The 23,043-nt window shown below is 54.7% G+C and overlaps 13 protein-coding genes across 13 annotated transcripts; 6 read left to right on the top strand and 7 right to left on the bottom strand.

Annotated features, from left to right (window-relative positions):
- Positions 1 to 18: 18 nt before the first annotated feature.
- Positions 19 to 766, bottom strand: PG997_012193 (uncharacterized protein; the record flags this gene model as incomplete). The annotated part of the gene is made up of 2 exons (XM_066816507.1): positions 19 to 36; positions 317 to 766. The coding sequence occupies 2 exons, from the start codon at positions 764 to 766 to the stop codon at positions 19 to 21; spliced, it is 468 nt and encodes a 155-aa protein (XP_066662199.1).
- Positions 767 to 797: 31 nt separating this feature from the next.
- On the top strand, positions 798 to 2,063 carry PG997_012194 (uncharacterized protein; the record flags this gene model as incomplete). Its single annotated transcript, XM_066816508.1, has 1 exon — positions 798 to 2,063. The coding sequence occupies one exon, from the start codon at positions 798 to 800 to the stop codon at positions 2,061 to 2,063; it is 1,266 nt and encodes a 421-aa protein (XP_066662200.1).
- A 1,234-nt stretch (positions 2,064 to 3,297) lies between these two features.
- On the bottom strand, positions 3,298 to 3,684 carry PG997_012195 (uncharacterized protein; the record flags this gene model as incomplete). Its single annotated transcript, XM_066816509.1, has 1 exon — positions 3,298 to 3,684. One exon carries the CDS (start codon positions 3,682 to 3,684, stop codon positions 3,298 to 3,300), a length of 387 nt encoding a protein of 128 aa, XP_066662201.1.
- An 8-nt stretch (positions 3,685 to 3,692) lies between these two features.
- Positions 3,693 to 4,555, bottom strand: PG997_012196 (uncharacterized protein; the record flags this gene model as incomplete). The annotated part of the gene is made up of 4 exons (XM_066816510.1): positions 3,693 to 3,908; positions 4,130 to 4,247; positions 4,335 to 4,407; positions 4,465 to 4,555. 4 exons carry the CDS (start codon positions 4,553 to 4,555, stop codon positions 3,693 to 3,695), a joined length of 498 nt encoding a protein of 165 aa, XP_066662202.1.
- A 398-nt stretch (positions 4,556 to 4,953) lies between these two features.
- PG997_012197 (uncharacterized protein) lies at positions 4,954 to 5,930 on the bottom strand (the record flags this gene model as incomplete). The annotated part of the gene is made up of 2 exons (XM_066816511.1): positions 4,954 to 5,715; positions 5,805 to 5,930. The coding sequence occupies 2 exons, from the start codon at positions 5,928 to 5,930 to the stop codon at positions 4,954 to 4,956; spliced, it is 888 nt and encodes a 295-aa protein (XP_066662203.1).
- Positions 5,931 to 7,883: 1,953 nt separating this feature from the next.
- PG997_012198 (uncharacterized protein) lies at positions 7,884 to 9,928 on the top strand (the record flags this gene model as incomplete). Its single annotated transcript, XM_066816512.1, has 7 exons — positions 7,884 to 8,628; positions 8,698 to 8,819; positions 8,882 to 8,975; positions 9,032 to 9,081; positions 9,141 to 9,219; positions 9,297 to 9,529; positions 9,626 to 9,928. 7 exons carry the CDS (start codon positions 7,884 to 7,886, stop codon positions 9,926 to 9,928), a joined length of 1,626 nt encoding a protein of 541 aa, XP_066662204.1.
- Positions 9,929 to 10,467: 539 nt separating this feature from the next.
- PG997_012199 (chitin deacetylase 1) lies at positions 10,468 to 11,725 on the top strand (the record flags this gene model as incomplete). The annotated part of the gene is made up of 4 exons (XM_066816513.1): positions 10,468 to 10,581; positions 10,686 to 10,948; positions 11,026 to 11,248; positions 11,321 to 11,725. The coding sequence occupies 4 exons, from the start codon at positions 10,468 to 10,470 to the stop codon at positions 11,723 to 11,725; spliced, it is 1,005 nt and encodes a 334-aa protein (XP_066662205.1).
- A 1,538-nt stretch (positions 11,726 to 13,263) lies between these two features.
- PG997_012200 (uncharacterized protein) lies at positions 13,264 to 14,338 on the top strand (the record flags this gene model as incomplete). Its single annotated transcript, XM_066816514.1, has 2 exons — positions 13,264 to 13,815; positions 13,868 to 14,338. The coding sequence occupies 2 exons, from the start codon at positions 13,264 to 13,266 to the stop codon at positions 14,336 to 14,338; spliced, it is 1,023 nt and encodes a 340-aa protein (XP_066662206.1).
- A 769-nt stretch (positions 14,339 to 15,107) lies between these two features.
- Positions 15,108 to 15,809, top strand: PG997_012201 (uncharacterized protein; the record flags this gene model as incomplete). Its single annotated transcript, XM_066816515.1, has 1 exon — positions 15,108 to 15,809. The coding sequence occupies one exon, from the start codon at positions 15,108 to 15,110 to the stop codon at positions 15,807 to 15,809; it is 702 nt and encodes a 233-aa protein (XP_066662207.1).
- A 565-nt stretch (positions 15,810 to 16,374) lies between these two features.
- Positions 16,375 to 16,653, bottom strand: PG997_012202 (uncharacterized protein; the record flags this gene model as incomplete). The annotated part of the gene is made up of 1 exon (XM_066816516.1): positions 16,375 to 16,653. The coding sequence occupies one exon, from the start codon at positions 16,651 to 16,653 to the stop codon at positions 16,375 to 16,377; it is 279 nt and encodes a 92-aa protein (XP_066662208.1).
- A 572-nt stretch (positions 16,654 to 17,225) lies between these two features.
- Positions 17,226 to 17,877, bottom strand: PG997_012203 (uncharacterized protein; the record flags this gene model as incomplete). Its single annotated transcript, XM_066816517.1, has 3 exons — positions 17,226 to 17,434; positions 17,511 to 17,643; positions 17,713 to 17,877. The coding sequence occupies 3 exons, from the start codon at positions 17,875 to 17,877 to the stop codon at positions 17,226 to 17,228; spliced, it is 507 nt and encodes a 168-aa protein (XP_066662209.1).
- Positions 17,878 to 20,007: 2,130 nt separating this feature from the next.
- On the top strand, positions 20,008 to 21,198 carry PG997_012204 (uncharacterized protein; the record flags this gene model as incomplete). The annotated part of the gene is made up of 1 exon (XM_066816518.1): positions 20,008 to 21,198. One exon carries the CDS (start codon positions 20,008 to 20,010, stop codon positions 21,196 to 21,198), a length of 1,191 nt encoding a protein of 396 aa, XP_066662210.1.
- Positions 21,199 to 21,384: 186 nt separating this feature from the next.
- PG997_012205 (uncharacterized protein) lies at positions 21,385 to 22,068 on the bottom strand (the record flags this gene model as incomplete). The annotated part of the gene is made up of 1 exon (XM_066816519.1): positions 21,385 to 22,068. One exon carries the CDS (start codon positions 22,066 to 22,068, stop codon positions 21,385 to 21,387), a length of 684 nt encoding a protein of 227 aa, XP_066662211.1.
- Positions 22,069 to 23,043: the final 975 nt, after the last annotated feature.

The raw sequence follows: 23,043 nt of genomic DNA on the forward strand, positions 1-23,043 counted from the left end.
TTGTGCAATTGTTACGGATTATACCAGTGCCTGACACTCGACACATAGGAAATGTCGTTGGGATTGTTCGGATTAATAATTATCATTAGATTAGCCACAAATATATCCCCTTAATGGTGATAACGCTGCCCTTGGTATAGTACCTGAGTAGGTAGTATGCCACTAATTGAATAAACATTATACCACGGCACTGGTTATTCCCTAGTCCATACAGGACGACACGATATGGTGGGGGCAGCGTTGTCGCCATCAAGGGGATACACGTCACTCGTCACGCTTTACTTACTTCTATCGGGTTGCAGTTGTCATATCTCACCCTGAACTGGTACCCGGAGAACCCCTCATATTCGCTAATCATCAACAGTTCCCTATTGCCCCCGAATGATACACCACCATACTGCAAATTTACGTCAGTCGCCGTTGCCATGCACTCGATCTCGGCGTCCGGCAGAAGATTGCCCGTCACGCCATCCACGGCGCCGTAGCCGGCGGACGCCCTGCACCGCATCTCGGGATAGTACTCGGGGTAGGCGTCGGAGGTGGTGGCGTAGTCTACCTGCAAGACGGTGTCGATGCCGTGCGGCGGTGGCAGGAACGGCACCAGGGTGGGCGAGTTGGGGTACTCGGGATTGGTCACGCTGAGGCGGCCGGTGGGGCCGTCGAGGTCGAAGATGGCGGCGGGCGGCGACGTCTCGTAGAATTCTTTGAAGTACAGGCCCAGGGGCAGGCCGTAGGCCGGGTCGACGCGCTGGAGGTACAGGATCATGCCGTCGGCGCTCGAGTCGGGGGCGTTCAGGATGAGGCAGAAGCCGGAGCCGCTCGGGGGCGGATGCGGCGTGGGGGACGCGGAGGCGGATGCGGAGGCGGATTCAGTCGCGGATTCAGTCGTGGATTCAGTCGTGGATTCAGTCGCGGATTCAGTCACTGATGCAGTCACTGATGCAGTTGCGGATTCGGTCGCGGATTCAGTCGTGGATTTAGACGCGGATTCGGACGCGGATTCGGTGGCGTATGAGATGGTGGAGAAGGATGCCGTGATGCTTTCTGTCGTGGACGTGGAAGGCGAATCTGATGAGGTAGACGAAGAGGTAGAGATGAGAATGGAGACGGAAGGAGAGGACGATGTAGATTCGCTCGAGCTCGTAGTGCTTTCTGTCGTTGATGGAGGATCCGATAATGATGAGGCGAGTGAAGATGATGGAGAGGTGGTCGACGAAGCTGTGGCGCTTTCCGCTGTGGAAGTGGATGACGAGTCAGAGGAGGCGAACGAAGAGGAGACTGAGGAGGAGGATGAAGATTCAATTGAGCTCGTGGTGCTTTCTGACATTAATGAGGAATCTGATGAGGAGGAGGAGGAGGCGAGCGAAGATGATGAAGAGGCCGTGGAGGATGCAGCGGCGCTGTCCGTCGTGGACGTGGATGACGAGTCGGAAGAGGCGAGTGAAGAGGGGACTGTGGAGGAGACTGTGGAGGAGAATGACGATTCGATTGAGCTTGTAGTGCTTTCTGTCGTGGACGAGGGGACTGGTGATGAGGTGATCGAAGAGGATGCAGTGGTGCTTTCTGCCGTGGAAGTGGAAAGGGAGCCTGAAGCGGTGAAAGAAGAGGAGACGGAAATGGAGATTGAAGAAGCGGATGGAGGTATCATTGAGCTTGTGGTGCTATTAATTGTGTCTACCGAGGACGAGGAGTCTGACGAGGTAAACGAAGGAGATGCAGTCGAGGTCGGGCTGGATATCTCCGGGGCGGAAGAAGATGTTGTTGTCGTGGTGGTGGACGTCAAGGGGTTGAACGAAGCCGAGAGTGTTGATGAGGTAGACGATTCTGGTGATGTTGAGAACATTGAGGATGTGGAAGGGGTGAAGGGCGCTGAAGCGGTTGCAGTCGTTGAAGTCGGTGAATTCGTCGAAGTAGTGGATAACGCTGAAGACGCTGAAGTTGTTGAAAACGTGGATGACACCGCAGACGCCGAAAATGACGAAGACGCTGATAATGTTGAAGACGTCAAAGATATTGAAGACGTCGTGAATGTCAAAGGCGTTGAGGGTCTTGAAGGCGTATAGGGTGTCTCGGAAGCTCCGAAGCTGCTTATACTTGTAGGGCTTTGACTCGCTTGTAGAGCTTGTAGTATTTGTAGTAATGGTATCAGGTACGCTTGCGGACGAGGATATATCAAGAGTGGCAGAGATAGAGGATGCTGATGCGGTAGCGAAGTCACTCGACATGGAGTGACTTGCACGTGTCAACTCCATGCTGCTTGCGCTGGTAATAGTGCTCGAGGGCGGCACCGAGCTGGGGTAAGAGCCGAGGAGGGGACTGTCGATGATGTTCCGATCGTTGGTGTTGGGGACTCGGTGCTCGATGAAGTTACCGCCACAGAGCCCGAGCTGAGGGTGAGAACCGATAAGGGGGCTGTTGATGATGATGGGTCGACAGATGTCGTTGGGAACCAGGCGCTCGAAGCAGCTGCCGCAGCTGAACCTGAAGACTTCGTCGAGCCGATAAAGGGGTAGCTATACTCGGTAGATGACGTTGGCTCTAGAGTGACGGCTACACTCGACGTCGGGCTTTCGGGAGTCATCTGCGTCGGAAGCTGTGTGTCGGAAGCAGATGACGAATCGGGCATACTACTAATTGACACCGTATATGTGGTAGAGCTCGGAGTCGTCGAATCATACAACAGTGAAGATGAGGATATTGACGTTTTCATAGTCGACGGTGTCACTGCCGCATCGGTCCCACTTAGTAGTTTGGAACTCTTCAGCGTACTCGATGATATTGCTGGGGTGGACGAAAGTGGTGTCTCCATTGATGGGGATGAAGTCTCAGGAGAGGTAGAGGTGATAGTCAGAGACGAAGGACTTTTTGAAGATGTCTCTGGCTGGTTGATATCTTCCGAAGACTGCATAGTTGTTGATAGGGTACGGCTGGTTGATACGGTCGACATCGTTTCCGACACTTGCGTGGAAGCTCCCGATTGCGTAGAGGTCGGTCTAGAAGTAGAGGTCGGTCTAGAAGTAGAGGCCGTAAAAGTCGATGTTTCAACCGGTTGGCTAGGATCAATCGTAGAAGATGTCTCAACCAATGATGCCGTAGAGGGAATAGTGCTATCGATTGTGAGCGCGACAGTCGTGGGTGTCTGGCTAGCTTCTACCCTCGAATATGTTGTAGAGGATGCCGCAGGTGTCGAAGAAGACGCAGGGGTCAAAGGCGCGGGCGTTGAGGAGCCACCGCCTCCTGGCTCATCCGGTACGATGACGCCGTTTCGACACTGCCGAGCTATTGAAACAGTGTTAGTCAAGCTGAAGAAGAGTTACGAGATTCGTGTGAGGCTTTTTTACCCTTGTAAATGATAATTGATATCGAGCGGCAGCCGGGTGGCCATGTATCCTGCTCGGCAAAAGTGGCGTAGACTCGACCAGAGCCATCGACCTGGCAGAACCCGGCCTCGCCGGCGGCAAAGGCTACGTTCCGCCAATGGAAAACCGAGTCAATGACGACGAAGGCCGTCGAGATGCCTCTTTCGTCATCCGACGGCGCTAAAGGGATGAAGACGTCGCCGGGGCGAGTGCTGACGATCCGGCCGTCGCTGGTCAGCTGCCCCTGAGTGGTGATGTTGAAGGGGGGTACCGTCACTACAGGTCTCGACGGTGCCTCCGACCTCGACGAAACCTCCAGCCGCATCTTGTCTCTTACTTCTTCCTCCTTTCCTGAAGGCCCTCTTGCCATTGTTTGGTGGTCCGGGTATGCTGGGTACGACGGTTAGGAGCACGGGCACGTTTTCTGTCGTCGCGGACGCCGTTGTTCGGGTAGTAGCGCTGCTTGGCCCGTCGGGTGGCGTTAAGAGCGAGGTTGCCGAACGAGAAGCGTCCGATGTGCTTGCTGAGGAGACCATATTCGTGGGTGAGCTACCGTTGCTGCCGTTGCTTCCGCTGCTGCCGTTGCTTCCGCTGCTGCCGTTGCTGCCGGTAAAGATAACCAACGGGGAGCTGCTGGGCGAGCCAAGTGTAGACGATGACGGTGTAATAGTTTCAGTTACTGTGGAAGTGGGTGTTGGAGCTGTGGCTGTCGTAATAGAAGCCCCAATACAGGAACAGGCACTCCTGAACCGTTCCTGGGAATTGCAGACCGCGGCCCAGTATGGAAAGCCCGCGACCTTCTCGCAGTCTGGGGCGGCGTTCACTAAGGTGCTTGCGGGAGCGATTGGGGTAACACCTGCAGCAAGTTGGACATCGATGGTTATGGTACTAGTGACAGTTCTATATGAAGAAGAAAGTCAAATCAACACCAATCCATAATGGGTCATTCGTTCTGGATATGGTAAAGAAGCTTACACTCCTGGGGGTGTCACGGTGACAGCCAGATGCCGGGCGCAATCGGCGACACATCCCTCTCCGCAGTTGACCCCTGATGTGAAAAAACCAGCCTTCATACACGGTCACTTGTGGGCAGCTGGATACTTACTCTTCAAGCAGGTATCAAAATAGCACGATGATGCCGCGAAGGTGCCATGAACACCGAAGAGCAGGATCGCGAGAACTCCATGACGATGCATGATGTTGGCTCTTACTCAATTACTTCCCCTGAGACTGGACAGATGGCATCGATCCATTCGTTGAACAGTCCGTCGCGCCATCCATCGTGACGAGCAGCTATATACCAAAACTTTTGGGCTGATGATGTAAAAGCTTCATTTTCCGGCATTCCTGGCCTATCCAAATACTCATTTACCCATCCCATCCATTCGCGATTGGCACCCTAGCTGGAGTGAGACACATCAACAATTGAAGTCGCGATTCGCACCAAAATCCCATACAGCCATGAAGAACCAGATCTATTAAACATTCTTGTCTATGGGATATCATGAGCCAACACCCGCCAAAGCACATACATCGCTATTGATCTACATGAAAAACGCCCATCGTCCTTTTCTCTAGCGCGCCAAAATGAAATCTACCTGGGCACAGCCAGTTGTTTCAGAACCTCGGCGGCGCCCTGGTCAAGCCAACACCGCAGCTCAGCCTCGTTGGCCACCGATACCATGCCCAGTAAGCCCAGGGTGTTGGCGTAAGCGCCGTTAAAGCCCGCCTTCCGCCGCGGGATCACCAATATCCAGTTCCGGCCCAAGGCGACGTTGTGCGGGACGTGATCGGGCGAGTTCGGGTCGATCCTCAGGATCTTTCGCGCTTCGATCATCATCTGGCCGTATAGGTCGGTGATCTGCTTGGGACCCAGATCGTTATCAAACCGCCGCAAGATGTACTGGTACGGCGTCTTGACAGGGGCATCGGCAGCCGTCGTCTCCGGCCAGGGCTTGAGGCGGTTCCGGCACAGGGGCGCGAGCTGCATGTGCTTGTGGAGGCGCGAGCAGCCGCCGTCCTTGCCGCAGTTGTAGAACATGAAGTGATGCCAGTTCATGGCCTCGAGCATCTGCCGTGCCGCCTGCACGTCGTCCAGACTCAGCGGGTCGTACTGGCGGCGGTAGCCGTCCGTGGTCAGCAGCAGCATATGTGGCCGGTACATGCAGAACTTGTTGAAGGCCACGCAATGCGTGTCGCTCACGTCGGCAATCTCGTAGCCAGACACGTCAATATCCGAGCCAGGGAAATAGCCCGGCCGCGACGGTCTCCTCGTGTGGCACGCCTTGCTGGGCTCATCATCATTGCCCTTGATGTAGGGCTTTTTGCTTATGGCGTCCGTCACGGCAAACTCAAACTGGAGGTTGCGGTAAAGTCATTGTATATCAGCGCCAAGGGTCCACAGAGTTAAAAAGGATGTCTTATCCGCCAAGTGTAGTCACCAACCTTGTACCCGTCGACCTCCTGGACCTGGATGGCCGGGTCATTGTCGTAGAAGACGACGCCCTTGGCGACGCGCTGGTCGAACTCGGCAAGCACGTCTAGCTCGCTGAGCGTCACGGTCGTGCTCATTGTCATTGGAGAGAAGTCTTGGGTAGTGTAGGGATGAGTTGACCCGCTAGTACGGATGCAGTACCGCCAGCGACCACAAGCTTTTTTCGGGGGCCAAATAATGACAAGGCTCACTCTCGCTCCGGCGATCAGGTGGGTGTGGGAGGGAGGGATCGGATAAAAACGTAAATTAACGAATGAGGGGTTGTGTGGCACACAAGAGTCTGGAAGTAACTGATTGATGGATTGTTTAGAAGCTGTCACCTTTTCCCTTCTGTCGTCTTTTCTTCCGGCGAAACAGGAGCTTGAGAGCGGCTGGCTGGCGGCTTGGATGTCCCCTGTCTGAAGTTTTGGTCCAACGTGTCTCAGACAGAGTGATCGAAGTCGAAAGTTTCGGTGAATGAAACAGTGGAGCCTCTCAGGGACAATTGGAAGATTCTGAAGATCGGTCGCCAATTGCTTAGCTTAGCACCCCAGCACGCCAGCACGCTGCCATCTTTTTTTTAGGGGCTCACCGCTTGCAGCGGGCCAGCCGGGGCTAGGGGGATGCCCCCTAATAAATAAGGCTTAGTAGCTGATACCCGTCCCGCAATTTCCTTTTGGGGGGCCACTTGGCACTCCTTCCCATCAAACCGTCATCACCATTGGGTCTGTCTTCCTATCAATGCAATCGCATGAATCGCTTGATCCCGAGAAATCACCAACCACACAGCGAGGAACCGCCGCAAACATGCGCTTGGATCTGTTCACTACGAGGGCGACGACTTTCAATTGAAGATGTAGTAGGCCAACCAAAGTGGCTATTCCAGCCCCATCCCCTCGATGCCAACTGAGATTAGAAGATACGATGCTTCGCCGTACTTGCAAACAACTTACCTAACCTGGGAATTTGACAACGCATGATGCCGAACGTGCAGGGCTTGTTTCGTCGCACATTGGTTTTCTCGTCCGACCGACGGCGATCTTCAACCGCCAAATGAGCAACATGAACAAACCCAAGAGGGAAAAAGTCCTTCTGCCAGCATGGTGAATCAATCAATGCGTCATGCATATTTTTCTTTCTCTGGTTCTAGATGTTATCCACTCAACTCGCCTCTGACCACATCTCGTCACAAGGGACTGCTGCATCGATGCCCTCTTGATAATACGTGGCAAGGGTAAGGTTTGGGGAGTCTTGGTCGCCCGTACACCCGCCGAATCTCATCACCATTGCAATGGCATCAGCTCATCGGCACTTCTGCCGGACATCAGCACGCCGACCCTCTGGATCAGCCGTGTGCCTCTGCTGTACCCCAGGTTTTGGCCATGCCGGCTAATAAGTGAGGAACCACTGGGTCCGGGGACGCGGATGCATCCGTTCCCTGTTCGTTGGGTCGACCCAGATTAAAAGTATACGAGGCCAGTGTGTTGCATGTTACCTGATGCCTCAGTCGCGCCCACTTCCGCTAATCACGACTCTTCTCCGCCATGGCACGTGGTAGACTGCATACAGCCCTCTCCGCAGGCACCCTGGGCCAAGGCTGGGGAGCACAGAGGCAATATACGTTGCATCTTAAGCCTTGACATTGAGATGCTATTGCCAAGGTAGGCTATACAAATATCTCCGTCTCCGTACTTGACTATTATTCATATGTCGGATGAGTCCAGAGAATGGTGATTGTGACTTATCCGCAATTCCATGCAATCGACTCTCGTGAACGCCCCAAGTTGATCTCCCAATACGTACCTTGACAATATCTCTATCTGGAGCTTGCCATGGGGACCACATCGTTACGCAGGCTCATCAGTGCCGCGGTGCTCTGTACGATAGACATCTTTCTGCCATATTCGCCTACTGACCTCTGTAGTAACTCGCCCCTGGGCGAGCTTGGCTGATGTTGCCTTCACCCACCCTGCTGATGTATGCTCGAACTCAACGATATGGAAGCAGACTTACGACTACATCATCATCGGCTCCGGGGCGGGGCCATACCCATGGCCGACCGTCTTACCGAAGCAGGCCATACAGTCCTCATGCTCGAGAAAGGTCCGCCGTCAACCGGCCTTTGGGGCGGGACCATGAAAGCCCCCTGGCTCGAGGGCACGAACTTGACACGGTTCGACGTGCCAGGTCTCAGCAACCAAATCTGGCATGATCCCACCGGCATCACCTGTGACGACTTCCCTTATATGAGCGGGTGCCTACTCGGCGGCGGCACGGCCGTCAATTCGGGCCTGTGGTGGAGGCCGCACCCAGATGACTGGGACTATATGTGGCCAGCGGGGTGGAAGTCGTCTGATCTTGTCGGCGCCACCGACCGAGTATTTGCGCGTATCCCCGGCACCACGGTACCCAGCCTGGACGGGAAGCTGTACCTGCAGCAGGGCTTCGATGTGCTGAGCAGAGGATTGGCGGCCAATGGCTGGACATCCATCGTGCCCAATGACCACCCGGACCAGAAGAATTGGACCTTCGGCCACGCCACCAATATGTTCGAGCACGCCGAGCGCGGCGGGCCCCTGGCCACGTACTTGGTCAGCGCAAGTCGCCGGAAGGAGTTCACGCTGTGGATGAACACCACTGTGCGCCGGGTAACGCGTATCGGCGACTACATCACTGGGGTGCAGATTGAATGCGGAGGTCCTTCTAGTAATGTGGGAACGATCAAGGTGACAAATCAGACAGGCCGCGTGATTGTGTCGGCTGGCACCTATGGAACCGCAAAGGTCTTGTTCAGGAGTAAGAAACCTCGAGAGAGGCGTCTGCCTCTCCTATACTAAGGGGAACATTTCTGACAATGTCGAGCAGGTGGCATTGGCCCGACGGATCAGCTGAACGTGGTGAAGAACTCGACAGATGGGAGCACCATGGTTTCGTCAGACCAGTGGATCAACTTGCCCGTCGGGTACAACCTGGATGACCATGTTGGAGTGAGTTTTCAAGCTCATTGTGTGACTGATGCTTGCCGCTCCTTTTCTGACGAATTGAGTAGACCGATATCGAGATCGCGCACCCTGAGGTCGTGTTCTACGACTTCTACGCCGCTTGGGATACACCAATTGCGGACGACAAAACACAATACCTAGGTGAGTGCTGGCGCCAATGGGAAGCGATGTTCAGGGTTCTGGCTAACATCCCGAAGAAAACCGGACTGGTATTTTGACCCAGGCCGCACCCAATCTTGGACCGATTGTCAGTAAACCCTCCCGTGTCGTCGTTCTCTTACAGTAGACAAGCTAATAGCCGCGCAGTTCTGGGAAATCATTCACGGCACTGATGGCATCGATCGCCATCTCCACTGGCAATCGCGCGTCGAAGGAGCAAAGAACAGTGAGTGAACGGACGCAGCGCAATACCAGGCAACATAGTGACAGATAACTTGGCTGACTACCCGTATGATCGAACAGCATCCATGACCATCACTCAATACCTCGGCACGGGAGCGCAGTCGCGAGGCCGCCTGACTATCAACAAGCTGCTCAACATGCAAGCTACGACTGCGCCCTACTTGCACAATGACGCGGATAAGGCGGCTGTCATTGCTGGCCTTGAGAAAGTGCAGGGTTACTTCAAGACGATCTCAAATCTGACCTGGATTCGCCCCGCTCCGAACGAGACGGCAACGCACTACGTCAACTCGGTGAGTGACACCCGTTTCCCCTCCCTGACTGTTGTTTCCTTCACTCAAGCTCTTTGCGATGATGCTATCCTCTAATACGTGACCGACCCCGAATAGATTCCCGCCACGCCGGCCTCTCGCGGCTCCAATCACTGGATCGGGTCGGCCAAGATCGGCCTCGACGACGGGCGACAACCCAACGGCACGGCCGTGGTGGATGCCAATACCAGGGTGTACGGAACGGTCAATCTGTTCGTGATGGACGCATCCATATTCCCCGGCATGATGACGGGCAACCCGTCGGCCATGATCGTGGCGGCTTCGGAGCACGCAGCGGAGAAGATCATGAAGTTGCCGTTCCCCAAGACCATCATATCGAAGCGAAGAAAGGGCGGAGCCAAACGTGTCTCATACGCATAGTGAAAGGCGAGCTTGACAAACCGAGGACCGATCTGTACACGAGATAATGATGTGTGGTTTGAATTATGAGCAAAATGAATGAATCTATTTGCGATATACTTGGTATTTGCCAATGGCCTGGGCTGCGAAGCTGCAATCGTTGCTTCGCGGAGTCAGAGCGGGGGTCACGATGTCGGAGCACATCCGACGGCCATGTTGTTCCGAATGTCTTGGAGAAGCCGATCATGTCCACGGTAGTTGCTGATCACTTCACCGGTGATCTCCGACAATATGTATTTACATGCCGATGTTTCAAGATATCGCTCTGGGGTACTCCAACTTTCATGGAGGTGCAGACCGATGTCTTGGCACGGCAATGTGCGGAGGCAAGCTGCACGATAAGGCGGAGCATCGTAATCTGTGAAGTTGACGCGACTCCGACTATAAAGCTCACTGGTCATGTTGGGGCTTCGATCCAACATGGCCAGTTTTGTTGAGTATTCATCGTGACTGTAGAACATTGAGCCTTCGCGCCTGAGGGTCGATATCACAATATCACGATGCCGGAAGCCTACTACTCCCACCCTGACTATGGTTACCCCCGCGACTTCAAGGGCTACGGCGAGGAAGGGACTACCTCTCCAATGGCCCAACAACGCCAAGATCGCCGTGTCGTTCGTGATCAACTATGAAGAGGCAAGTAACTCACCCGTTACCCTCGTCTCTCCCCTCTCTCTCATACAACGAAGACCTTTCTCACTAACACGTACACCAAAAGGGCGCGGAGCGCAGCGTCCTGCACGGCGACGGCATGAGCGAGCCCATGCTCAAAGAGCAGCCAGGCCAGTACCGCGTCAACGAGCGCAACTACAACGCCGAGTCCGAGTACGAGTATGGCAGCCGTGCGGGCTTCTGGCGCATGTTCCGCCTCTTCAACAAGCTGCGGATGAAGTTCACGCTGTACGCGGTCGCGCAGGCCGTCGAGGAGCAGCCCGAGGTCGCGACGCGGTGTGTCGAGGAGGGACATGACGTCGCATCTCAGTGAGTATTCCTCTTTCCGCTTTCCAACTGTCGTCGTCGGTGATGAGAGAGAGGCTTTGCTAACGGTGGGTCGACAGTGCGTATCGGTGGATCGAGTACCATGACATGCCTATCGAGCAGGAGAAGGAGTACATCCGGAAGGGCATCACGTCGCTCAAGGCCCTGACTGGCTATGCGCCTCGGGGCTGGTACTATGGTCGGAACAGTCCTCACTCGCGGACCTTGGTGCCCCAGGTGTACGAGGAGATGGGCGAGAAACTCGAGTGGATGAGCGACACATACGCCGATGACGTGCCCTACGTGAGTCATTCCAAGTCCCTAACAATGTGTCATCACCAATGCAATTGCCTCAATACTCACATAAGCATACAGTGGATCGACCTCGCCCACGAGCGCGACTCCCCCAACCCCAAGGGCTGCTTGATGGTGCCCTACTCGTACGACTGCAACGACTTCAAGTTCCATGTGGCTGGGTCCGGGTTCCGGGACCCCCAGGGCTTCTTCACGCACCTCAAGAACGCCTTCGACGTGCTGTACCAGGAGGGCGAAACCGAGGGCACGGCCAAGATGATGACCATCGGCCTGCACTGCCGCATCGTGGGCCGGCCGGGACGCTTCGCCGCGCTCAAGCAGTTCGCCGAGTACGTCGCCAGTAAGGACGGGGTCTGGGTCGCGACGCGGTCTGAGATCGCTGACCATTTCAAGTCGGTCTATCCGTACAAGAAGGGGTGCTTGGCGGCAGATGCGGCGAAGGAATCTTTGGCACTTCCGAATTGACGGGCCATGTGGGAGGCTGACTCATGAGATGAGGTGTATATTGAGATTGGATTGCCAAACCTCTAAGGCGATTTCCTAATTGGATGTTTTTTACGCCGTATTGACACACGTTCCACGACCGTAGTATTGGACAGCTCGTAAAGACGAATGCAACGTGATGCAATGCAGGAACCCATGGTGACACAAGGGAATCCCGTGGAATGTGCGACATGTGGGAACAACGATCCAACATTACCAATTGAAGGGTTTCTGGTGCATGTCGATGCCGTTCCTTTGTCATGTTTAGTTTCAAATCTCAGCAAGTCTCTCCCAAGAAGGGAAGGGCTGGGCCGGATCTAAGCAGAGCTGTAGCCGCGAGCCCGTACAGGGGTCATTGGGCTTTAGGTGCCCTTAACCTTAACACCGGTTCTCCATTCGAAAACTCGGCCGATCTGCAATCGTCTTCGGCCGGAGTTTGGTCCCGCTACTTTTAATATCTTCGATATCTTCCAGGTTTCTGCATAGAAGTCAAGATATTAGCAGATCAGGGAACCCTGGAGAAATCGAAGATCCAGATCCAGAGATCTGCTTTCGTCATCAGATAAGCTGCTAAAAGCCGCAGACCGGTCCCGACCGCGACAAAGACCATGGGCTTTAGCGGGTGCTAGTGGGGGCCCTGGGCCATTATGCTGACAGCCGGACTGGTTGCTAATGGTTTCGACCCAGTAAACTCGCGTTTACGGATAACCTGTTAACCTCCGACCACCGATACTGCTGCCACTGAGAAGCTGCTGAAGGGGGCAATCAGGCCGTCTAATCCCTGTCGCCCGCACTCCCCCCATGGCGTATGGAGTCATGGACCGGTCATTCTGGCACGACAAAGACCGACCTTCTCGCCTGTGGCACCTGATCCGGGCTTTTGCTAAAGACGAGATCTGACAGCCATACGAGTCTACGACCGGTTATGATATGTATATAGAAGCCAAGATGTCGGCTGCTGCATTGTGCCTTACCTTCCTCCCGGAACTGTAACCCTACTGCTTGCTGCACCTTCATCTCATCTCTCACTCTCCGTCATCTGATCATCCGATCTACTGCAGTATTAGCTCTTTGACGTGCGTCAATCAAAGAATACTGCCAAACTCAATTGACCTCGGAAGGACCCTTGTCTCACTCATCCTTCTTGGCTTTCATTGTTGCGACACCTTCGAAGTAGGACGTTTACACTCGACGGAATCGTCACCTACTGCCAGGGGTTGGTTTGCTCACCAAGGAAGAAAAAAAGCCAAGGAGCTATAGACGCCACTGAACGAATCACCCTGTCCTGCGTGGCATTTGAAAACCTTCCATCTTAAGAAGCCGGGGGCTTGGCGAATATGTCATCCGGAAACTCACCAGCAGCGGGCGGTCCACCAGAGGTATGTTGACATGACATCGCATCCTTCGCCGTCTTGGCACGGCTGTCTCACTCAGCACCCGTATCTTGGCCGGCGCATCCACCCCGAAACTCTATCTTCTTACACGAAGCTCAAAATGACTTACACGCCATGTAATCTTAGATGTCCGGCCCGCCCTATCTGCCAAACAATGCGTCCCTCGGCGGCCGACCCACCGTCGACGTCGATGTTCCCATCTCGGCCGTGTTGTTGGCCATCTTCCTCTGCCTCGCCGTCGTCCACATGACCATCTTCCAGAAGAACCGCCGGCGGGACCATAAGTTTGTCTTCTCGGGCATGCTCTTCGGTCTGTCCATGGCCCGGACCGCGGCTCTCACCATGCGCATCGTGTGGGCCTGCCGGCCGACCAATGTGCGGATCGCTATCGCCGCCAACATCTTGACCCAAGCCGGCGTCATCATCCTGTTCATCGCCAACCTCTTCTTCGCCCAGCGCATGGTGCGCGCCTACCACCCGTCCTTCGGCTGGCACACCGCCACGACCATGGCGTTACGCTTCCTCGTTTTCTGCGTCGTCGCTTGCCTTGTCATGGTAATCATCTGCACGGTGCACTCGTTCTACACTCTCGACATGAACGCCCGCCGCATGGACCGCGACGTACAGCTGTTCGCGGGTGTCTTCTTCGCCCTGCTGGCATTCATCCCCGCGCCGGCTGTGCTGCTCGCCTCCCTGACGCCTCGGCGCGACAGCCGGCCCATCGAAAAAGTTCGGCGCCGGGCGGTTCCGCTCCAAAGTCCAGCTACTGCTCTTCACCTCGCTGCTCCTGACCCTGGGCGCCGGCTTCCGCATCGGCGTCAACTTCGACCTGCGGCCCGCCAACGCGCCGGCCTGGTTCCACCACAAGGCCTGCTACTACACCCTCAACTACGGCATCGAGATCATCGTGTCGGCCCTTTACGCCGCCGTGCGCTTCGACCGCCGCTTCCACGTTCCCAACGGCGCCAAGGGGCCCGGCGACTACCGCAAGGGCGGTGTGCACATCGCGACTGAGGAGGAGGCGTTTGGCCCCGCTGACAGCGTCGAGACGATCCGCGCGACGCACAGCCAGGAGGAGTGGGAGAGGCAGGCCAAGAAGGAGGTCAGAGGTGAGGATATCAATGGGCTAATGATGAACCCGGCGGCGACGAAAGAGGGCGGCCGAGGTACGACTGGAAAGTCGGACGTGGAAATCGTTTAATAAAAGCAACGTTGAAGCAGAGTATTGGTTCAGGAGAGCGTTAGAAGTTATATAGATAGGTCGTATGGCCATAATTCCCCTCGAATGAAAGAGTTAATGTTTAATGTTTATTATCTTGTGCTTCCAAGCAGCGCGATGGCATGCAGTAGCTTCTCCAGGCTCGCCTGAGATACGCCAACTAATGTGGATGTAACCGTTGAGTATTTCGGGGGTGATGTCAAACTTCCGTTTCTCTACTACTAACCCAACAAAACAGAACCCGCCGGCAACATCCGCCATGCTGGAAACCTACCCTCCAACCAGGTGCGGGAAACGATCACAATCCATCCGGAATAGGGAACGCAGGTTCAAAGAAACTCAATGTTGCGACTAGATGCGTCTAGTTTGGATGCATCCGTACTTATAGACCAGTGATTGCGAGGGGATGACGGGCTCCAAACGTCACTTCCCGTCAACCGCGAATGGGGGTCGGATGTCGTCAGAACTCTAATAAATCGTCAATATTAAACCGCTTCAGACTGCCCATTGGATTGATGGGATGGACCTTTGCACATCATTCCCCCTCATCTTATCATACTTGGTAACAGGCGATCAAGACCAGGAAAGAAAGAAAGAATGGATAACCCAAGAACCGACAAGAGCAGCGCTGGCAAGCGCCAGCAGCAGGCCCAACGACCGCAAGGGGCCAAGGCTGTGACCGACCCGAGCATTCCGCGATCCAGCTCGGGCATGCAGATGTCTGACGAGATGCCCAAACAGCAAGGCGGCCATGATCCCATGCACTTCGCTCTGCACGGGGCCCGATACGGCGATCCTCTCGAGGGTCTGTCGACTGGAACACTCGCTGGAGAGAACCTCCCCCCTTTCCATGGCCCGCAAGATCCGCAAGGACAACAACAACGGCGGCAACAGCGGCCTCCTCCGCCCCTACCCCCTCGCAGCCGCCCTCCAAACCGGCAGCAGCGTCGGGTCGACGCCCATGGGCAGCGAGGCCGCGACGATTTCGGACGATAGCCAGGCCGAGGGGGATCTGCACCCCTTCCAGGTCGCCCCGAAGTTGGACAAGAAGCAGAAACAGAAGAAAATGCAGCAGCCTCAGCAGCTCCAGGCTCAACAGGCCACGACGACCAGCGGCCGCCATCACGTCCCCCACATCACGGCCGCCGCACTGCCGTCCAAGGTCTTCAACGGCGAAGCCTGGCTGCTGGACCCGTACGGGACGGGGGAACAACCCGCTTTCGGCGTCGGATTTTCGGAACAGAGGGACCATGGCGGCTGGAAAAGGTCGCAGCCTGGGACGAGACACTGCTGGAAAGGGGAAGCAGCCTATGGAGGGCGATATGCTGGATCAGTACGGAGAGATGGACACGAGCCATGCGGGCCGGGCGTCCCTGGCGTCGGACGGGGATATCGAGTTGCCGGCGCAGCACGAAGTTGTGCAGGATCGGTTGGGATCGCCGGGGGCGGATGATCTTGGGATCTGAATAAGCGGTGATGGAAGGTATGAGGGTATTCTGAAAATTTTGTTCACCTGTCGACGTATCTGCACCATTTGTTTGGAAGTTTATCCTAGGCTGTCAACTGGAAAGGGGGTTCGAAACGAGGAGAATAATCTATGGCGGCCTGGGTCGCGTTGGAACCATGGCTTTGTTGTCACTTTGTCAAGTCTATAGTCGTCTTTGTAATGGTGGCGTTTAAACAATGCTATAGTCATATTCTTTATCCAAGAAAAAGCTATTAAACCACTGCGCAACTTGAAATCAATGCCCTAGTCTCTTGGTTTGCAGATCGAAAACCACACAGCGCCGAGGCGCACCTGCAAAATGTATGCAATGCCCTTCTCGGTCAAAAGCTCCAAGCCCTTTTGCTGGATATTCATCTATTCGATGTGCAACACCGATAAGCTCCAAGAGACGTTGGCTTACATAATGAGAACAGGTACAAAGAACTAAGACAGTACGGAGGTTAAAAGGGACCAGCTGGCATCCTTCATCAAGGTATCAAGCCTCTGATGACCAGTCAGAGACACGTAAGGCCTATTGTGAGAACACTACCGTCGCAGTCCAGATAATACCCCAGAATATGTGGGAAAGGTATTGTGACATGTTGCTGTCGAGGAGGGCTAAGGCAGAGGCAGAAAAGGGACCGCCAGAACTACCAGCAATCTCTTGACGTCTTCGCACAAGACCCCAATCTCGCGGCCGCGCAGCTACGGCACCTGGAAACTCAGGTGAGGGCAATGCGGTCCGCTCCCCGGCGGCACCGAGGACGCGTTCCGTAAGCGCGAGGAAGAGTGGCTGGGGCTGGTTAGACATGCCGACGGACTGCTATGGCACCTAGAGGCGGCTTCCGCGTACGCAAACCAGATCCGCGCTTGTTCCGGCGAGCAGGAACGGGAGTTGTTGATCTCTAAGCTGAAGCGGCTGATCGAGAATCATGCCGCCACGATCTACAGGCATATTATACAGTGGGATCCATCTGAAAAAGGGAGGGAAAGGGTGGAGAAGCAACAAGTCAGGTTAGTTTGGTACGTTGTTGTGCCTAATAGCCAGGCTTCTTCGTTCAAACGTTGTGTCTTCGCCCCTATTCCAAACACCCTAGTTTATTGTACAAATGGACAAAGACAATGTCTTTTGCTGGCGACATGTCCGTATGAGAAAAGTTCACTGTACCAATGACATGTATGAGATGAGGTCGAAAGGGGATTTTGCTATTGAAGCGAATGTAGTACTAGATATGACTTGTGATGCCAATGATCCCCTGAGGCGGCTGATACCAAGGCCCCAAGTTTCGTGTTCAATTATTCGCCGCTCCGCTACGTAAGTATGTACCGAGTCCTAACAGACTCGGAAGCCAGCGATTATTGCGTACAGTCAACCTCCAGTTCCTAATCAGAATCATCGGCGCCGTCGTTGCCAAGATCGTCGCCCCCAGTCGCGTTGCCGTACACGGCCAGCGCCTTGTCGAACGCGACGTTGCGTCGTTTGGCCAAGGCTTGGCCTTCCGCCTTCAGCTCTGGGGGCGCCTTGGAGACCATCAGGTGGGAAAGCGCCTCGCTGGCCTCGGAAGTCTTGATGAGGTTCCTCTTGACCAAGCCTAGTATCGTCGCGTCAGTAGCTGCGTCCAGCTGTTTGTCTGGTACACCAAATGTGAAGGTAGCCAAAAGACTCACCGCCTACGTGGAGTTTGTCCTTGAGGTAGCCCGAGGCGCCGATCAGATGGTTGACCTGCTCCTCGGTCAACTCGACGATGCGCGTCATCTGCGTCAGCATCGCCTGGCTCTCTTGGGGCGTGGGATCAGTGTCCTGGCGTCGCGTGTCAGAAATCTGGCTTCATAAACAAGTAAGAGGACAAGACTATCAAAGAAAGCTTACATCGTATTCCTTCATGCCCTTGTTGATGGTCGCGGCCATGGACTGGGACTTGCGGCCGAGCTTGATGGCATCGCCAACCTTCATCTTCTCGCCCTTGGCGGCGATCTTGTTGGCCTTGGTCAGCTTCCGCTCGAGGGCGTCGATGTTTGCCTGGACTTTCTCCATTTTCGATGTGTGTTCTAGACAGATTGCTTCAAGCTTGGTAGGAATGTTGTTGAGAGATGATGATGCTTCCATGAACCTTTCCATCTGGGCTGTAGCTCTCATTTTGTACCCGATGCGAAAAGGCCCTTGGGTTGCAGGCCAGACTCAAGCTTTTGGCGATCTTCCAAAGAATCGTACATCATTTGATACGTCTCCTTTGCGCTGGCCGTCGCACTTCAGGGGCAAAACGATGACCTAATCATCTGACTCGCGATCTCGAAACGGACCGTGAGCTTACCCCCGGAAGGCGCCACGACCGCCGAGTACGAGCCAAAGCCACACTCTTGCCAGAGGGGCGCGCCTGAAGGTTTGATGGGATTGTCTGGATTCCAGAAGGCGATTTGCTCCTCTAATTGTCAGATGAATATGCTTATCTGGAGTCTAACTGCGCACGGGTGTTTCATCCGACGCAAGCTTTCGCCGCCGAGGGCTGGATGCTTTTCGTGTTAAGCAGCATGTCATCCGAACATTATCCTTTATGCCAGCCACCCGCACGTCGATGCCGAGGCACCTGACATTGGAGAAAGGACACTCGGGAGTGCTGAAGCCGTGCGAAGGCCTGATGCGGCGAAGTTTTACAACGGAATCGATGCCGCGGTAATTGACCGAAAGCTGTAGGTTTGCGCCGCGGACACTCATATGCAAAAGGAAAGCATATGGGCTACCCCTACCACAGTTGAAATAGGGGCATGTTGTTGTGTATCCTTGGAGTACCCAAACAATCGTCTGAGGAAAAAGTCCGGGTGTTTCGACTCAGAAGCCACACAAAGGAGAAAAGCCGTCTCTGACATCGATGAGTTCTTCCGTCGAAACAACTAGGAGTGGAACATTGCAGGTGCAATAAGCATGGTTGATCTGCGAGGGCTCGCGCCTGCACCCGGAACTCCCTGCAGTAGGGTCAAAGACAGGTAGGTAGAGTTACGACATTGTGTGGAAATTAAAGGCAACCTGAAGATAAAAAGGAAGAACTGGAAAAAAAAAAAAAAAACACGAGGTCGGGTGATGATACGGCAGCGGGGGTTGAACGATGACTTGGCAAGATCCTTCCTTTCGAAGTTTTCCAAGATTCCAATTGCCTTGGGTGGGGGCTCCCGTGATCGGGGACGGAAGGAAATGTTCCACGTTTGTAAACCCAACTTCAATCCCTGTAAATCTGATTACTCAGTTCACACAGAAGCTACCATCTCCACTGTACGGAATGTGATTGGCAATCAAGAAGAGCATGCTGTTTCCCCTACACCGTAAGTCCTTACCAGGTCCTCGGGCCAGTACCCAATAGGCGCACATTTGTGTGTGTGTTCCCCAACATCAAACCCAGCATCCAAATCTCCGAAGACGACGGCATACCGCTGCGCAGACTGTCTCAATCCCTTGATTTGGCCTAGTTTAACCAATTTTTTTAATACGTACGCACCATTACCCGTGTACGTATTTATTACGAAAAGTTCCTAGATATCGCAATGCATCGTCGAAATGCATTATTGAAATGCATCGTCGAAAAAAAAAAAAAAAAAAAAAGGCGGGGGTCGTTTGTCGAAAGTGGCCGAACTTCGAAAATTGACGGGCGTTGAATGTATGCATTTCGGTTTCGATGCTCAATTACCTTTGATAACCGACCCCGCCTCTTTTTTTTTTTTTTTTTTGCGACGATTCATTTCGATAATGCATTTCGACGATGCATTGCGATGCTGTATTCAAAAGGTGCATTTTACCGTAGGGGGTGTGCGAAGGTGTGTAAGTGTGTGAAATGTGTGTAGAAGCATTGACCCGGTGTGGGCGTATAAGGAAAATCAAGAGATTGAGACAGTCTGCGCAGCGGTTTGCCGTCAAGACCCACCATATCTCCGCATTCATGTGCGCCCAAATCCGGGGCCCCAGGTCGTTCACGGTATATGCCGATCCCTTGGCTTAATCGTGGGGCCGGTGGGGGACCGCTGGACTCGTTCATCACCAAGCACAAGTACAAGAAGAGCCATGCATGTATCGCAGGCTGGTGCGGCAGTCATGCAAGCCAACTGAACCTCGGCCAAACGATTCCGAGCCTCTTCTGTTCCTCGTTTTCAATCCTTGGTCGTCACCTGCACCGTCAACATGCAGCTCTCCAGCCTCCTGGCCGCCGGCTCCGTTTCCTCTGCCGCCCTGGCTCAAGCAGCAAGCCTCAAGCCGCGGACCAACTACTTGGACTGGAAGACGTTCAAAGGCGACGGCGTGAACCTCGGCGGCTGGCTGATCCAAGAGCCCTTCATTGACACCGAGTGGTGGTCCGCCAACTGCGGTGTCGAAGTCCTGGACGAGTGGACGTGCTGCGCCAACCTCGGAGACCAGTGCGGCCCCGTGTTCGAGAAGCGCTACTCGACCTGGTTCACCACGGCTGACATCGACGTCCTGGCCTCGGGTGGCCTCAAGGTCCTGCGCATCCCGACAACGTACCAGGCCTGGATCGACCTGCCCGGCAGCGAGCTCTACCACGGCCAGCAGCTCGCCCGCCTCCGGGAGATCGCGTCTCACGCCATCACGAAACATGGCATGCACGTCATCCTCGACCTCCACGGCCTGCCCGGCGGCGTCAACAACCAGACCATCGGCGAGCGCGTGGGCGGCCTGGACTGGTGGTACAACGAGACGGCGCTCGCGTGGTCGATGAAGACGGTCGACGCCGTGCTCGACTTCATCCAGCAGTCCGGGCAGCCGGAGTCCTTCACGCTCGAGCCCGTCAACGAGCCGATGGACAACCCGGACGACATCGGGCAGCCGTCGTCCCTGAGCGAGAAGGCGTCCGCGTGGCTGCTCAAGTACTACCGCGCCGTGCTCGACCGGGTCGCGGCCGTGAACCCGCGGATCCCCGTCATGCTCAACGACGGCTTCAAGGGACCGGGCTACTGGGCCGGCAACTTCACGCAGGACCAGAACATCGTCTTCGACGTGCACTACTACTACTTCAACGGGCGCCCTGCGGGCTCCAACAACGTGACCGAGATGATCTGCGGCGACGCGCAGGCTGCCGGTGGCGGCCAGTCCGAGGATCACAAGTTCCCCGTGTTCACGGGCGAGTGGGCGATCGAGACGCTCTACAACAACTCGTTGGACGCGCGCAAGTCCATCTTGAGCGCGGGGCTGGCGGCGTTCGGGAAGCATACCAAGGGGAGCGCGTACTGGACGGGCAAGGTGGTGAGCGATGAAGCCGTCGCGGGGCAGGGGACGAAGCAGGACTATTGGAGTTACAAGGGCCTGCTCGAGCTCGGACTGGTGGATCCCGAGTCAGCTTCGGGATTCTGTGATTAGGAGTCCTAGTCTGTACTTGGCACTAGATATGGTATAAAGACGAAATAATGTAATAGTATTACACTGGAACCAACGCTGACTTTAACCCTGGTATCAACCCCCAATTGTTCCTTTGTACCTAAACCCAATGTATGCGCCCATCGTATCGAAGTAGCCATATGGCTGTGGTCGTAAATCCCATCCCAATTAGCATCCAACCTGCGGATGCTGCGCCCGCTTCCTTATTCCGGGCCAATATTCCAGCCAGTTCCGCCCAGTAATATAGAAGGAAGACTCACAAGGAGTACAACTAAGCCCAGACATATCGACCAGACTCGATTTCTTCGTATCCGGGGGTAGTCCGTCGGAGCAGAAAGGCTGGTATGGTGGAACAGCCTCGGCGCTGTGGATCGAGTCGGTGATATCCATTTCGAACGGCGTATAACCGGGAGGACTGGATTCGGGAAGTCCCAGCTCCAGGTCTCGATCCATCGGAGTATCGTTCGGGGCCGCTTGATTATTCGGAGAAGGAGGCGAAGGCGTCGCGTTTGCCTCTACTGCTGCTGCTGTTTGTTGAGGTGTTCCGGCTCCCCCTTGGGAGTCCGGCTTGGCCTTCGGTGGAGGTGCCCACCAATCCCACCTCAAGGCAAGCACCCAGCGAAGCGCGGGTTCCGCGAACGAGAGGCCGCAACACTTTTTCAGGATGCTTGCCGGCAGGAGGAAGACTAGGGCGAAGAGTTTCATGGCGAGCCATGTCGCGGTCCAGACGACAGCTGCCGCAATAATGAGACAGAAAAGGGCGACGAGACCCGCGAGTGCAAGGAGCAAGAGTGGCCCCACGACGATGACGCCGAGGCAGCCGAGGCAGCCAGGAGGCTCTGCTTCGGCCATGATTTGAAGGGCAGCAGAGGTAAAGAGGGGACAATCAATTCCACATGAGAGGGTTGCCGAAATATAGAGACGCTCAGGGTCGCCAACGCTTTATTGCCGCAATGGAATGAATCGGAACTCGTAATGTGCCAGATGACATGCCGGATCTCGACGGATAGCAGGTAATCGAATCTACTTTCTGGGAAGCGTTGTAGCGGAAACGTTCTAGAAGCAAGCAAGAAAACATTTCTAGTATTCAATCATAAGGCGTCGGCGATGGGTAGAAATTTTGGAAGGGCATATCATCTGTCCCAGGACAAGGCCGAACTTAAGAAACAAAACTCCGGATACCCCTGAAAAACTCGCGCAGACGACGAACTTAAACGACGACCGTGGGATTCCGTCCCTTAAATTAGCGCACATCAAACTTCTTGATTTATATCTTCCTTTCTAGTTCTGCTGCCGTGGCAAAACGAGCCCAGTCCAGTGGGAGGTTTGGCACAGTTCTTTTGTTTTTCGACTCATGCTGGCGCAGGCCAGCAGAGGCAGTGAGATACACTTGACTGACATCACCAGGTGGGCTTCAAAATTGAGACGTTTTATTATATGCTGAATGACTAACGATATATTGAGCGACTGGCTCTGCAATCCAGTATTGAATCCAAGCTTGCGGTGAAAATAAATCCAAAGTCAAGACTGCGAGCGCCCCAAAACCGTCTTCCCCTGTGTACCTGTCTGAGCGCGATTCGTGTCCCGCAAATGTCTTCCTGCTGTATAACTGTTTGACCTATCCCATGTGCCTGTGGCCAATGTGTCTTGCCATCGTGCACCTCGAGGCACTTCTCGTTGCGGATAGAAGCACCCCGGTAAGAAGTCGATTTACTCCCGCGATCATCCCCAGTCTAACCTCTTGCCATTACACCATAGTGCAATCGAGGGGCGATAGCTGTGCAAACTCCGGTCGTATTGCTCCCTAGAGGCTCTTGCTGTTCTTCC

The sequence above is a fragment of the Apiospora hydei genome (genome assembly GCF_038363865.1).
Source record: "Apiospora hydei strain CBS 114990 chromosome Unknown utg000009l_segment0_segment0, whole genome shotgun sequence".
Classification (NCBI taxonomy): Eukaryota; Fungi; Ascomycota; class Sordariomycetes; order Amphisphaeriales; family Apiosporaceae; genus Apiospora; species Apiospora hydei.